At 32.2% G+C, this 13,506-nt stretch overlaps 1 protein-coding gene across 1 annotated transcript; it reads right to left on the bottom strand.

The window, feature by feature from the left end:
- Positions 1-1,036: 1,036 nt before the first annotated feature.
- LOC100370422 (uncharacterized) lies at positions 1,037-13,479 on the bottom strand. The gene is made up of 10 exons (XM_002738002.3): positions 13,266-13,479; positions 10,097-10,491; positions 7,570-7,643; positions 6,705-6,771; positions 5,537-5,631; positions 4,246-4,409; positions 3,763-3,904; positions 2,720-2,816; positions 1,937-2,044; positions 1,037-1,333 (listed from the first exon to the last, which is right to left on the bottom strand). Exons 1-10 carry the CDS (start codon positions 13,368-13,370, stop codon positions 1,081-1,083), a joined length of 1,500 nt encoding a protein of 499 aa, XP_002738048.1. The 5' UTR covers positions 13,371-13,479; the 3' UTR covers positions 1,037-1,080.
- Between the last annotated feature and the right edge of the window lie 27 nt (positions 13,480-13,506).

Genomic DNA, 13,506 nt, shown 5'->3' with positions numbered 1-13,506 from the left:
CCACTTTTTTGCCAAAATATTGTAAAAATGTAAGAAAGGAAAAGAATTTTAGAGCATTATTACACAATTTTCTGAACATCTAGTGACTAAATACACATATTTTAAACTGGAACAAGCATCACAGCAGGCTTTTATAAAAGTTGAAATTTTACCAAAAAAAATATTTATAAGAGGTTAAAATTAACATTCTAAGGTCACACAACAGATTTTAATGATTTTTATTGGATAAATAACTGTTACACAAAAATACAATATCCAATAATATTAATACATCTCATTTATTATGCATAATTGTACAAGTACCGTCCTCAATATTTGCGAGAGCTACTCCTGCTGATATAAAACATTAACACCGTAGTTGCTCCATTAGTAGCACATACACTTGCACAAATTACAGACGTGTTTCTGTTGTTAAAATAAGTGATATTTCAATCATTTTTGTTTAATAATGTCTTTTAATAGAGCAAATACAGCATATAGAATTCCAGGATATACATATACAAATACCAACTTTGTTCGTTGTATACAGAACAGTATTCATTTGACGTTACATTGCAATAAATATGCATGAATTCTTAATGTGAGTTAAAGGCACATATGCCGTAACTTAATAATTTTTAGGTTCTTGTATTTGAAGTAGATTTTTTACATAGTAATTAAAAAACAATTGCATCAGATGTAAGTTTAAGTTTTTTCTCTGTGGATCCACCACTTGAAAGTGGGTATTGATGGAAGCAGGTTGGTAGAACTAACATTGATAGTACTGATGTTATGTTTGGAAACAGGCAAGATCTGGAATGTGACCACAGAATCCAGTACATCTTTTGAAAAAGCCACCGTTTTTTTTGGAATTTCTTGCTGCAATTTTGTTTTACAATACAGTGTGTAATTAAAAAGAGCTGTTATTGTAAAGCTGTGTGTTATGGGTTCCATATCGAACACGAGGCATCGACCACTCCATTTAAATTTGTTATACTTTCTCTATAAGTTATTTAAACTTTCTTGATTTGTGATGATTATGTACTCCAATGGTGTATTATTTCAGTGAAATTAGAAACAATGATTTATTAAAACTCTAACTCAAGAAGTTGATATTTTGGCTTTTGAGGCAAACTCAGCACTTAAAACTTTCATTATGTCCGCATGTTTCATTGTCTTGTCCTTGGACTTCACAGTTGAATAGTTATCTTTCACAAAAATAGCAAATTTGTTTGGTGTTTTTGTCTTGGCTGGGGTACCATCTTTTTTCAATTGAGGTAGCAACTCAAAGCGTCCTTTACAGATACCACAGCAAAATTTATCAGTTTTCAGAGACTTGGAATGCCTGCCAATCCTGGAATGATAAGAGTACAACAATTGTTGAACATAATCACAATGTAAATACTAATGTTGAGCAAACAAGTACTAAATGTAATATTGTTCATAATCATCATCATCAACAATAATGTTGGACATAAAACATGAGTAAGTACCACTCAGGATAACATCAACTAATAGAATGTTAAACATAATGCCAACAATTATGTAAAACATAATGTCAACAAATACTATAATGTTAAACATAATGCCAACAATTATGTAAAACATAATGTCAACAAATACTATAATGTTCACTATAATGTCAACAAATACTATAATGTTAAACATAATGCCAACAATTATGTAAAACATAATGTCAACAAATACTATAATGTTAAACATAATGCCAACAATTATGTAAAACATAATGTCAACAAATACTATTACGTTGAACATAATGTCAACAATTACTATAATGTTCACTATAATGTCAACAAATACTATAATGTTAAACATAATGCCAACAATTACTGCTATGTTAAACATAATGTCAACAAATACTATTACTTTGAACATAATGTCAACAATTACTATAATGTTCATCATAATGTCAACAAAAGAAGTAGTATATACTTACTGATATCCACATTTGACACATTGATATGTAAATTTGGTGTGTATTTCATATGTATGACATCGACTAATAATTGGTAACTGGGGGTGAATCAAATTTGCAAGACTTGCCCTGAAATATGAAATAAATGGTGTGAGCATGAATACTCCTTATTTTACCTTCCCATTCATTTTTGCAGACCGTGGAGTCTTTTCGGCAGTAGTGGGTGAAATATTTCACACTAAATGTGGTGATGTGTCTAAACATCGTCAGTTTTTGGTGTGCTTGAACTGTAAGTGGTGAAAACCACATAATGAGATTTGTCACACGTTTTTATTACTGTGATTATAATGACAACTGAAAATTTAGTGTCGCGTGTACATGTCACATCAAATTATGTTGTATTTTAAGATTTTTGAGTGTAATTGCTTTAAATATTGGCATTGACAAAAAGGTTATTACCAATTTTCGCAGAGCAGGTTGATACTTATGGTGTCATGGTATTATCCATTCTTCTTTGGTTCATGGATAATACTATCCCATGACATCACTTATGTCAACAAGATCAACAAAGAATGAATACCAGATAGTATTGTAGTATTACCTAGTACCGGTATTAGAAAAATTATTTCTGTTGTGAATAGGGAAGAGGTACTGGTAAATGTTCCAGATTGAAAGATATTTTGACAGAAATGTGAATAATATGGCACTGTAATTAAAACTAACATAAGTACAAAATGTATGTTCACATTTAACAAAATTTTGCATTTTAGGGTCCAGTGAGTTGCTGAAGTATAAGAAGATTACCAATATTTCCAGTATCTGCCGTGTCCATCATGGACGCCATTCACTAACCATGCGGCCGCATGACATAATTCGTGTATTAACGTATCACGTAGTCTCTCTGTCAAAATATTGAGAAGAATACTAATTAATTGAAGGGTAAGGGTTGTCACGCCATGTCCCGTTCGACATAGGACTCATAGTGTGTAAAACACATTGTTTGTTAAAATTCAAACACAAGCTGTGCGTTGAACACCACCCTTTCAGACCACATACAGGTATACCACCACCACTACCGATAGGAATATATAAATTATAATTGAGATAATAGAATACATGTGTAATAGATATTCTGACACTTTAATGGAAATTCATTAAATCTTAATTGGAAGGTCTTTATATTGCAGTTGATATGATGACAAGCAAAGATAAATCTGACTACCCTGGTAAATAATAAATGTACATGTATTATATTCTATAACTTATTTCAGCCATAGATATACCTGTCATTATCTAAAGCATATTAGAGCAAATACTGTACAGTGAAAACCATCTAAGGTGAACAACATGTAAACTAGTTATAGAGTACATGTGCCCTCTAACATGACTGATTTTGTAGGAATTCCAAGTCAAAATGGAACCCCCCCTAAATCAAGTTGAGTCAGATTGTAAAAGAAAGAGGTCTTTAAAAAAATAAAATTGTTTGTGACTGTGTAGATGACTCGAGGCAAAAACTAAATTGTTGTGAACTCTGATTTCCTTTGTTTTTACACCTATTTTGTTTATGAAATGTGAATATTGTTTTACAAAATTAAATTTTTTTTTAACTCCTGGTATAGTTAAAGATGTTTTTCTATACCAATGTATGATTTGCCGATGGGTGAATGATGCACAAGTGAGTAGCATACTTAGTTGTGTCACAGTAAATCTCTGAGTGTCATGGCACGTCATATTAGCTTAGAGAGCACAGTTGTTGTAACACACATGTTTTCTATTCCTTCAAAGACTTTCTTGGACTCAGTGTAAGTGGTTTTAATTTGACAAACTTTTTTAAACTTCCAGATTACCTGCAGAGTCGCATACTTTATCAGCTAACTCTACTCTAGATGTTTTTTCGATACCATTCACATTTCGTATTCTGCCATAGTAACAGAATCCTGCCGTCTTTCGCATTTTTGGATTCCAAGTGATTTTCATATCGCTAGGCAACTACAATGATAAAAAGAAACAGTAAGCTTTTTTTAGGTTCATAATTATAGACATATTCTCCAAAATTATTTTCTTCACTATAATGTTTTGTACAGGGAAACATTAACATTGCCAGCTAACTGATTATAACAGTTTTGATCATTGTCTGATTTGTTAAAATTTTAAAATTAATCACTTTTCCAGGAATAAATCCTCATAGATTAAACATTTTATAAAGTGTGATCACAATAGTATATGTTTTCAAATCACCTATCAGAATAAACAAGATGATCATTTAGAAACTGTCACCTAAATAAAATTTAGACAATAATGGATAATGTAATCACTTTTTGCAAACCTACCTTATCTTTGAAAACTGTTCTATTGTAAAGAGAGAACAGCCGCTGCGTCAGCTCATCTCGATTCTTTCTAAACTCCCTGATGTAAATAGAACTTGACTTCTGACTTTGAGAATCCGCCAAAGATGATAAGAAATTTCCATCCGCTGTTTCCTTTTTGATTGGCTCTTAACACCCATGAAATGCAACCAAAAACAAACATTTAATTTCTTAAATAATTTTTTTCGGTATCAGAATATATCTCAAGAACTGACCAAATTACATAACTCATTTTGTGTAAACTGCAAAATATATTTTATCAGATTTTTGAAAATTGGTCATGATCAATTTCATCAGATTAATCTTATTGAGTGAACACTTATTTTCTTATTAGATAGACAGATCATACAAACTTCCTTCACCCCGGCCAATGAGTAGCCATAGTCTATCAAGGTAGACCATGGTTAAAACAACTCTCTGATCATGACCATGATAGTTATGAACACATGTCTATAGTCGTTACTGTCACCACCATATTGTTCCAAACACCAATGCAGCAACATTGTCAGCTATGTTGCTGACTGGTTTGCTAAGTGCGCTTGGAGATCGTTATGCAATTAGAACAAGAACAGGAGACGTCAAACTACTAGTGGGGGACTCAGACACATCGGAGTATAAATAGAAGATCATGATGTGATTGCTTTTCAGTATATTTATTTAATCTCATACATTTCTATATACTAAATGCCAAAGTTATGTTTTACACAGTATGAAATGCCTGGACACAGGTGATGGTGCATGTCATCATAGTCAAACAGTGCACCCTCATAAAAGTGTTTTGAACTAACCAGTTCTAATCACGCAACGATCTCGAGACGCGCTTAACAAACCAGTCAGCAACTTAGCTGGCAATGTTGATGTTTGGTTGTTTGGAACAATGGCGGTAACAGTAAATAATCTACCATGTTCAACCATGATCACTTTTGTATCTGTGTTTCCAGATATTTTAAAATTACATATAAATCTAAAAATAGACTGCAATAAGAATGAAATGTACAAATGTCTCAATCAGTGACTTTGTGAATTAACGAAATTGAGAAAATGGCAAAAATACTTTTTCTCAAAACAAACTTGTATACTGTAGAACATTAGTTATTCAATGGGTTTTAATTTAGAGAAAACGATGAAAATAAACCCATGTGAACTTATAACAATAAAACTGATTGTTTCAAATCCAGTGAATGTGCTCAGAATATCAAAATAAGGTGATTCCTATTGAATAATTAATATTTCTACAGTAATGATAGATGCATACCTATGTGTACAGAATTGGTAGTCTGATTGGTTTTCACTGGTTTACTGGTACCTGCAGGTTTACCAGACTGTTTTGGTGTAAATCTTTTGGTGCCTCTGTACAGAACATGGAAAAAATTATCATAAATGTACATTGTATAATTGTGTGATGTATGAGTGACTGCTGCATTTATGAAGATGATTTTTAGATGATAGATGGCTATTAATTTATAATTATGAAGTTTTATTCCAACAATTGTGTGTATTCACAAATTAGCCGATTGGCTCTAATTTTTTTCTATATACCAAAATGTTTTGAAGGCAGTAATTTTTCATAAGGAGCGTTTTTCTAAATTTGAGGGAAATATGCACAATTTCTAATGATTTTTTAGGGGGATGTTGAAAACCATTTTATCTTTCGATTTACTAGTGTTTAAGTTTAATTAGCTAATGTTTGCCTATAAAAAATTTGCCTATTTTGAATCCGACTGAATCCTTGAATATCTCCCATAATTTGCATACATGTATATTCATATTATCCATTATGTTATAGTCCAAAGTATACAATACGGTTATAGGCAACTTTAAACAACATAAATTCTTGAACTTGAATAAAATTCATGACTGAAAGATAGTTTTTAATGTTCATTTTTCATTAACAATTCAATGTCAAACTAGAGCATAACAAAGTTAAAAATTTAACCCAGAATTGTGTGAAATAATGGTTTTGGGTTCAGATTACAGAAAATGTCAATGAATCCTAATATATGAAAAGATGAAAGCTGAAAAAATGGTTTTGCCTCTTGTCATTGCATGATTACTGGTATTTGAAAACTTGCATCTCAAAAGTTTGTCTTGCAATTTTGCATATATATGTAGCAGTGTACCATATATAGTAGAATAAGTAGAAGTACATGTACAAAGCAGAGGGTCGTCACCTGAACATGCGCTACAAATGAACGATTCATATGTAGACACTCATTTGTAAACAGTTACATGCTCTACCGCATGTGCAGGCAATGACTCCTCTGCTTTAATAAATAGTGAAAGTGTATTTAAAAGCATGTGAATAGATCTTGTTGTTGAGAAATTAAATAATTTTAAAACCACACCATTTTTCCCAGGGACAAGAAGTAAAACATTTTCTCATCATAGATGGGATAAAGATTTAACACAAATATTCTACTAACTTTGATGGCACAGCAGATGAATCTGAGAAATGGATGGTTTTCTTTGGTGTCTTCAGTCGAGATAGCACTGCAATTAAACATACATGATGAATTAATTTGTATATGAACTTGACTTTTTATTTACATACTTTTATATAATTTCTTTGTTGATTTGAACCAAATGGACACAACTTTTAATAAAAAGGTCTTAACAATTTTAAAATATTATGGTAAAAATATTGCTCCTTTAGTTTGGGGTGACAAATGAAAATTTAACTTTCAAATCCAGTATTTGTCCCTATTCACAAAAACACGTAATTTCTTTCTTATTTTGATCAAGATTAACAAATACACATAAAAACGTTTAAAATGTGGCACCAAAATTTGGCGGGAAACATTCTGGTGCTCAGCGGCTTAAGCATGTTTGTATGTTACCCATGAAGGGTTTAATTTAGCATACAAAATCTGCTCATCAACAAATGTAAAAAAAAAAGACTTTGGGGAGAAAACTTCATCTAATACTACCGGTATCTATTTTGAATGACATCACTGAACATCATGTCATGTGATTAATTATTCACAAGACGTTTGATTCAAACAAACAAAAACTAAAATAGTGATAGATGTATTTACAACTGATGTGGCATTGAAATATATTTTTAATATCTATGTTTCATGCAATTAATTTTTTTGGGATTCACAACAAATCACCAAAAAATCAAAGCAAAGTTATGCAAATGGGTTAAAATATCATCTTTTGATCTATGATTACATCAGTTCTATTTTTAGTAAGATTTTGTAATCTCGTAATTCTTTGAGTGCTAAAGTCAGCTTTTGTTATTGTTCACAAAATTCAATCTGCATAATGTTCATCTTTGTAACTTACACAGTTCAAAATCTTCATCGTCATCACTGCTGACATCTATATATGAAGGTTTGGGGTTTCTGTAGCTGTGAGATCTATAAATAGAAATATTTTTACACAATGATGGTCACAATAAGCCATACTAGAATCTTTTAGAATCTTTTTTTTTCTTTTCAAAAATCAAATAAACACTTTTGCATTTTCTCCATGTACTGTGATATGTATTTTGCCAAAAATGTTTTTATCTATATAAGAACAACTTTGGTTTTCTAAAATCTCAATAGCAACTGTGAGTACACAACGATATAGCTGTTTTGCTAGCTGTCAAGAATGTTGGCTTACAAGTCATAATTTGCCTAGATTTTGCATGTTAACATTGTATTCTTCACGACCAAACTAGAAAATGGACATTGGTGGGTACTGACTTCATGTTTCTATCAACACAGACAAAATCTTCATATGAAGGAGTTGACCTGTACATGCACACTATCATGTATTATGAACATTTGACTTTCATATAGCAATATAAACCAACATGCACAGTGGCACTGTATTCACAACAATTGAAATATTAATTAAAAATATGACAAAATAAACAGAAATGATATTTAATTAAATATTCAGAGTGTACATATATTGCAGCATTTAATTCCCTTTCAAGACATGGTATCCATAACAATAAAATAACTAGTATACTGTGGTACTGTAAAATACTTTATTTCCGCTTGGAATTTATTTTCGCTGAAGGAATGAGGCTTCGGTGAAAATAAAATTTAGCGATATACTTCTTTCCTTATATTTCACACATTCAACTCATCAAAAATCAGTGAAAATAAACTCCATACAAAACACCCAAAAAGCCTTCTCAGCAAAAATTAATTCTAGCTAAAATAAAGTATTTTACAGTAACTGAAAACAGAAAAGTTTGTAATTGTCTTCAACACGATATATCTGGTCATGTTGGTTTATACTGTTAATCCAGGGCATAAATGTAAATGATATTTTTATAAAACACAACATGTTCATGAGAGGTTCATGTGAAGAATTTGTCTAGCAAGCAGCTAGAAACAGGATGTGAACTGTGGCCACTTTCAATAAAAATATAATCTAGACAAGGTCTGGAAGATTCATAATTCTTTAAAATTCAAAAAATATGACTTTATTGGCAAGTGGAGGGAATTTGGTAATGCTCATTACCCATGAATCATGAAATCGACTGTAGACTAGAATGAACTAGAACAGCGTTACTAGAAGGTCCGCAAAAGTTAAATTCACAATTGTGTGCTACCATCCCCTGATGAACATATACACCATCAAACGTTAAAATTGTGGATGGGTAATGAAAAATTACTCGTCATCACCTGCGCATGCGGGGGACAGTCATAGAATGACGTTTTTTACAAACAAGCTTCTACCCATGAGCCTTTGGATTTTTAGCATGTGTTGCTATCATCACTGCTATTGTTTAGAGGTGTCAATCGGTCTAATCCCCGGCAAATCCCTGAATTTTTCCGAATACACACATCCAGAATACTCTGTCTCGCGTGCATTTCAGCCATTTTCTGTATTCAGTTCAGACCAGATTACCCGGAAATGAGAGTTTTCTGTCAAGTTGCAGAATAATATATTTTATAGCCAAAATTGACCATATTTTAGGAAAGTAACAATTATTTGAATGTATAGTCTTTATAGTAAAGTTCTTGAATGTATAATGAGGAAAAAGGAAAGATTTTTCTAGGATTGTTCCTGTTGCCATGTTTACAACAAAACTGGTCTTATGTTATTATATTTCGCTGATCATGAATTAAAAAGCCTTTGAAAATATGATACACCAGGCCCAAAAACTGTACCAGTCAACTTTATTGTGGCAAAATTAATATAAGGGTCTCAAAATAGTAGTGATACGATGTTTTGATTTTGTATATACCGTATGTGTGTAGGAACATCGGATCGAGAGAATGCTCAATACTTACTTTCACTTGATTTATTTCTAATGCTATTCAGTTTGACCTGCAACAGAATTTTATACTTTTGGATTTATTTTTACCCGGACCTGTTTTATGAATGTCTGTGGGCGCTCGAGAATCACCAACGTAAGGGAAAATATGAAACCTTGGTCTGACCTTTCGTGTCACTTCCTGTTGAAACACCATAGTTTCTAGCGAAGTTGTGCATTATCGTGCAATTTCGTTGACATTTTTTAAATCCCCCCAGTTCTTTATAAGATTAAAACGTTATCGTAAAGTAAACTTGAGACACATGTTAGATCAAAAGAAATACTCGCATTGCCAGTCTGTTTATTAGTGGTCTGAGCTTAGGATTAAATTCCCCCACATGCACAGGTGACAACCGCTCTGCTTATCTCCTAGATTATGTACCCCAGTACTCTTAAAATAAAATAGGTGGGATAGTGAGAGCAGGATATCATTTCTATGTTTTTAGCTTATTGTGGGAGTGATGCTTTGCAGATTTGCAAAGTGGGAATACAATTTTAAATCAAGGGAAAATCAGAGTCCATTATTTTGTCTAAAATAAGGATTATATTTACTTGTTGGATTTCTTTTTACTCTCAGTGTCTGGATTCAGAATTCCATTCTTCAGATGTTTACCAAGGGAAAACACAGATTTATTAACATTGGGAGGGCAAGTCTGTGTCTGCATTCTCTCTCGCAGAGGTACCATAAATACATCATCATCACTAGAATCTTCATCATCAGCATCGCTACTGACGACGATGATGTTAGAATCTGGTGATTTTAGCAGACATTTTCTATCTATCACTGTGGGTGTCCGTGGTTCTACAGCTGTTAAGTATGATGTATATTTTGGTGAACAGTCTTTGGTATTCTCTTTATTAGATAAGTCCGCAAATTCGTCATCAAAACTTTTATCCGTCACTGGACTGCCATCTGACAAAAACTCAGAAAACTTTATCTTTGGTACCTGATGAGAAATTTTTAGATTAAAAAAGGTTGAGATCAGATATTCAATCAAAATAAAGATAACTAGTAATTTAGTGTTTCTCCATAATGCTGATGAGGGTTTTGCTTCTTGTGAAACCTTCATCTTGCGACTTCTTGTGATTTTGTGTATCACATTACAGTAGAATGAGAAAATGTCAATGTGTGGAATGTGTACAACAGTGTAATGTTATGGATGTCAAATCATGTAAGGATTACTACCACAACCACAAACCCATTCCTTTGATTGTCAATGAAAGTAATATGAAAATGTTCCAATGTTATTCCATCAGCCTACATTGTATAGAAACATCTTGTCTCAGTTTGAATTAAGAAATTTATAAATATTTAGAGAAGGGAATAAGTTTGTTGCTTACTATCAACACAACAAACCCATTCTCTTCATTTGTAATAACTAGTCTTATAAGCTTATCAAATAGTGACATCAGAAGTGTATTTATTTTTTATTAAATTTGTTTTTAAAAAGAAGCATAATTATTTGTCCTTTCCTATTTATTTTGATTGTGCCTTCTTTAAATCTACTGTTTATACTAATAATTAGAACAAGATAATTTCCTTTCCTTCAAAGAAGAAGGTTTTGCTATTTAAAGTCCTATTTGATTTATTAAAAATAATAACATGTGTTTTATCAATATTTATTTGAAGGCACCATTTTGTTGTGTACAAACTAAATTATTAAAGCAGTCTGGAAGGTTATTCAAGTGTATATTGAACAAAGTGGGACTAATATTGCAATCTTGCTGGACTCCAACTAAGAAGTGGAATGGTTATATATTTTGTCAGAAAATCCATTTGTTATAAATAGAGGCCATTGTGGCAGACACTGTCAAATGCTTTACTCAAGTCAATAAAACATGCACTAAGCTTTTTTTTCTTTTCCATTCAATTGATATCTAATGAATATTTAGTTTTTCCTGACACCTTTCAACTATTTTGATAAAAGTATTAACAGTTTTTAAACTAAGTAAGAATAGTAAGAATTTTACCTGGACAGTTAGATACTGCAATTCCTCTGTAATTATCATGGTTATATTTTGAGCTAGATTTGTTTATTGGAACAGTACGACATGTGTTCCAGGATTTGGAAAATTTTCCAGTCATAAATTTTGTTGAACAACTTGTGTAGAGCTTCAATAATGCAATATTTCCCATATTTAAACATTTCATTACAAAACTCATCCTCACAAGGCGATCTGTTATTTATTTAATTTCTTAATCGCATTTTTAATTTCTTTAACTAAGATTCTTTTAAATCGTTTTATTTTCCAAGTCAATTATCTATTTTACTAATACCATTTTTTATAACGCAATGGCGAAGAAAAGAAAGCGTTGACAGACGAGGCAAAGAAAAATCTGCCACTCAGTGTTGCAGTCTGAAACAGAAATTTTTTTCAAACATCGACCATTTTGTTTCACCATGAAAACCGTTTTATTAGATCTCATTATCAGAGACACTTGAAGGATTAGCTTGTTTGTAAACTGTCAGCGTGTACAGTGGGACAGTAATGTTTGTCAGAGGATTATCCCTCGTTGTGCGTTTGCATAACAATGGAAACCCGAACGTTCCTGCAGTTTTCTTCATTTGTCACGCTCAAGCATGAAATTATTCATTATCTGACACTCTTTATGAGTTCTATGATATCAGAGGTTAATATTTTTGGCCATTGTTAGTGTATATTTATAATAATGCAGCAAATCTACAGTGTTTCATTAACCAAAACTGTTTTTCGCATTTTTCTCGAGTTGAGGTTTTGACTGAGTACGACTCATTGGGACCGCCGCCAAATGAAGTGCGTTCGGACTGGGACATTCAAACTCGCAGTTATCGTTCAAAAGATAATGATGGTGCGAAATATGTCTGGGTTTTTAAAGAAAATGCTCTGTCACAGAATAATAGTCTGTTAAAGGTGCCAAGTATGAAATAATTTGGGGACAAAAAAACAAACCTGCAAAGAAATCGGAATAATAGGTCTTTTGATTATCGGAGACGCATTTCAATGGACTTGATTACGGACAATGCATGACGTAAATTTCACCAGGAAATTTCACAGTGTGCTCTCGCAATCGCAGACTTAGTCATTTTTACAAGGTTCGCCATTTTTGATGTCACATGATAATTATGTAAACAATGACTGTCCAGTTTGTGCGAACTTGTACCTCTATACATAGTCTTTTGAAATATATAAGCTAAATTACTGTTCTGAACGAGACAACAGACAGAGAATGTTTTATTCAAAAACGTCACAAAACCTTCTCGCTACCTTAAAACAGCTAAAATGTCATTTTCAGTAATTGATTCATTTAGAATGTCATGTGCTATATTTTTGATCAATGTTTTACTGGAAGGATTTTTGTTTTACAACTTTGTGAAGTATCTCGGCCATTGTTTGTATTTTATTTTGTTTTGGATAGTCATTACTAATAGCATTCGCATACTCGTGCATTGTGGGCATAGCCAATGTTGAGCTCTCGAGCCAATCACTATAAATATTTGAAATTGAACGAAAACTGAGGATTTGTATTTACAATTTTTTTTTATAAATTGTAATATGTTTATAAACTAAAGGCACAGATTTCTAGTGTTGACACAATACAATTGAGTTTGGTATTTTTAAGCAGTTAGCGCTAATATACTGAACAAACACTTTCATCATATCTTCATTTTTAAAAGTTAATATAGTTTAAAACTTTGACGATTGGGGGCGATAGATCAGATGTACAGAAACGAGATATTACCTTGGTATCGACAAGTTCATCTTCGGTAGACTTAGGTTTTTCCAAATCAACTGACCATCCAAGCTTTTTACTAACGCGATGAAAAAGATCATCAATATCTGACATTCTCCCTACTAGTACCGTACTCCGAGGGGATTTTTAAACTGTCCCGCGCTTGCTCTCGTCAACAAAGGACCAAATACAGAGGCCTCACACCAACAAAGTTCAAATTTCCCGGTATTCAAATTTAACGCTCCCCTAA

Source organism: Saccoglossus kowalevskii, chromosome 4, assembly GCF_978046115.1.
Source record: "Saccoglossus kowalevskii chromosome 4, keSacKowa6.1, whole genome shotgun sequence".
Taxonomy (NCBI): domain Eukaryota; kingdom Metazoa; phylum Hemichordata; class Enteropneusta; family Harrimaniidae; genus Saccoglossus; species Saccoglossus kowalevskii.
Note: the sequence above shows the minus strand (reverse complement) of the source record. Positions and strands in the feature narration are given on the sequence as shown.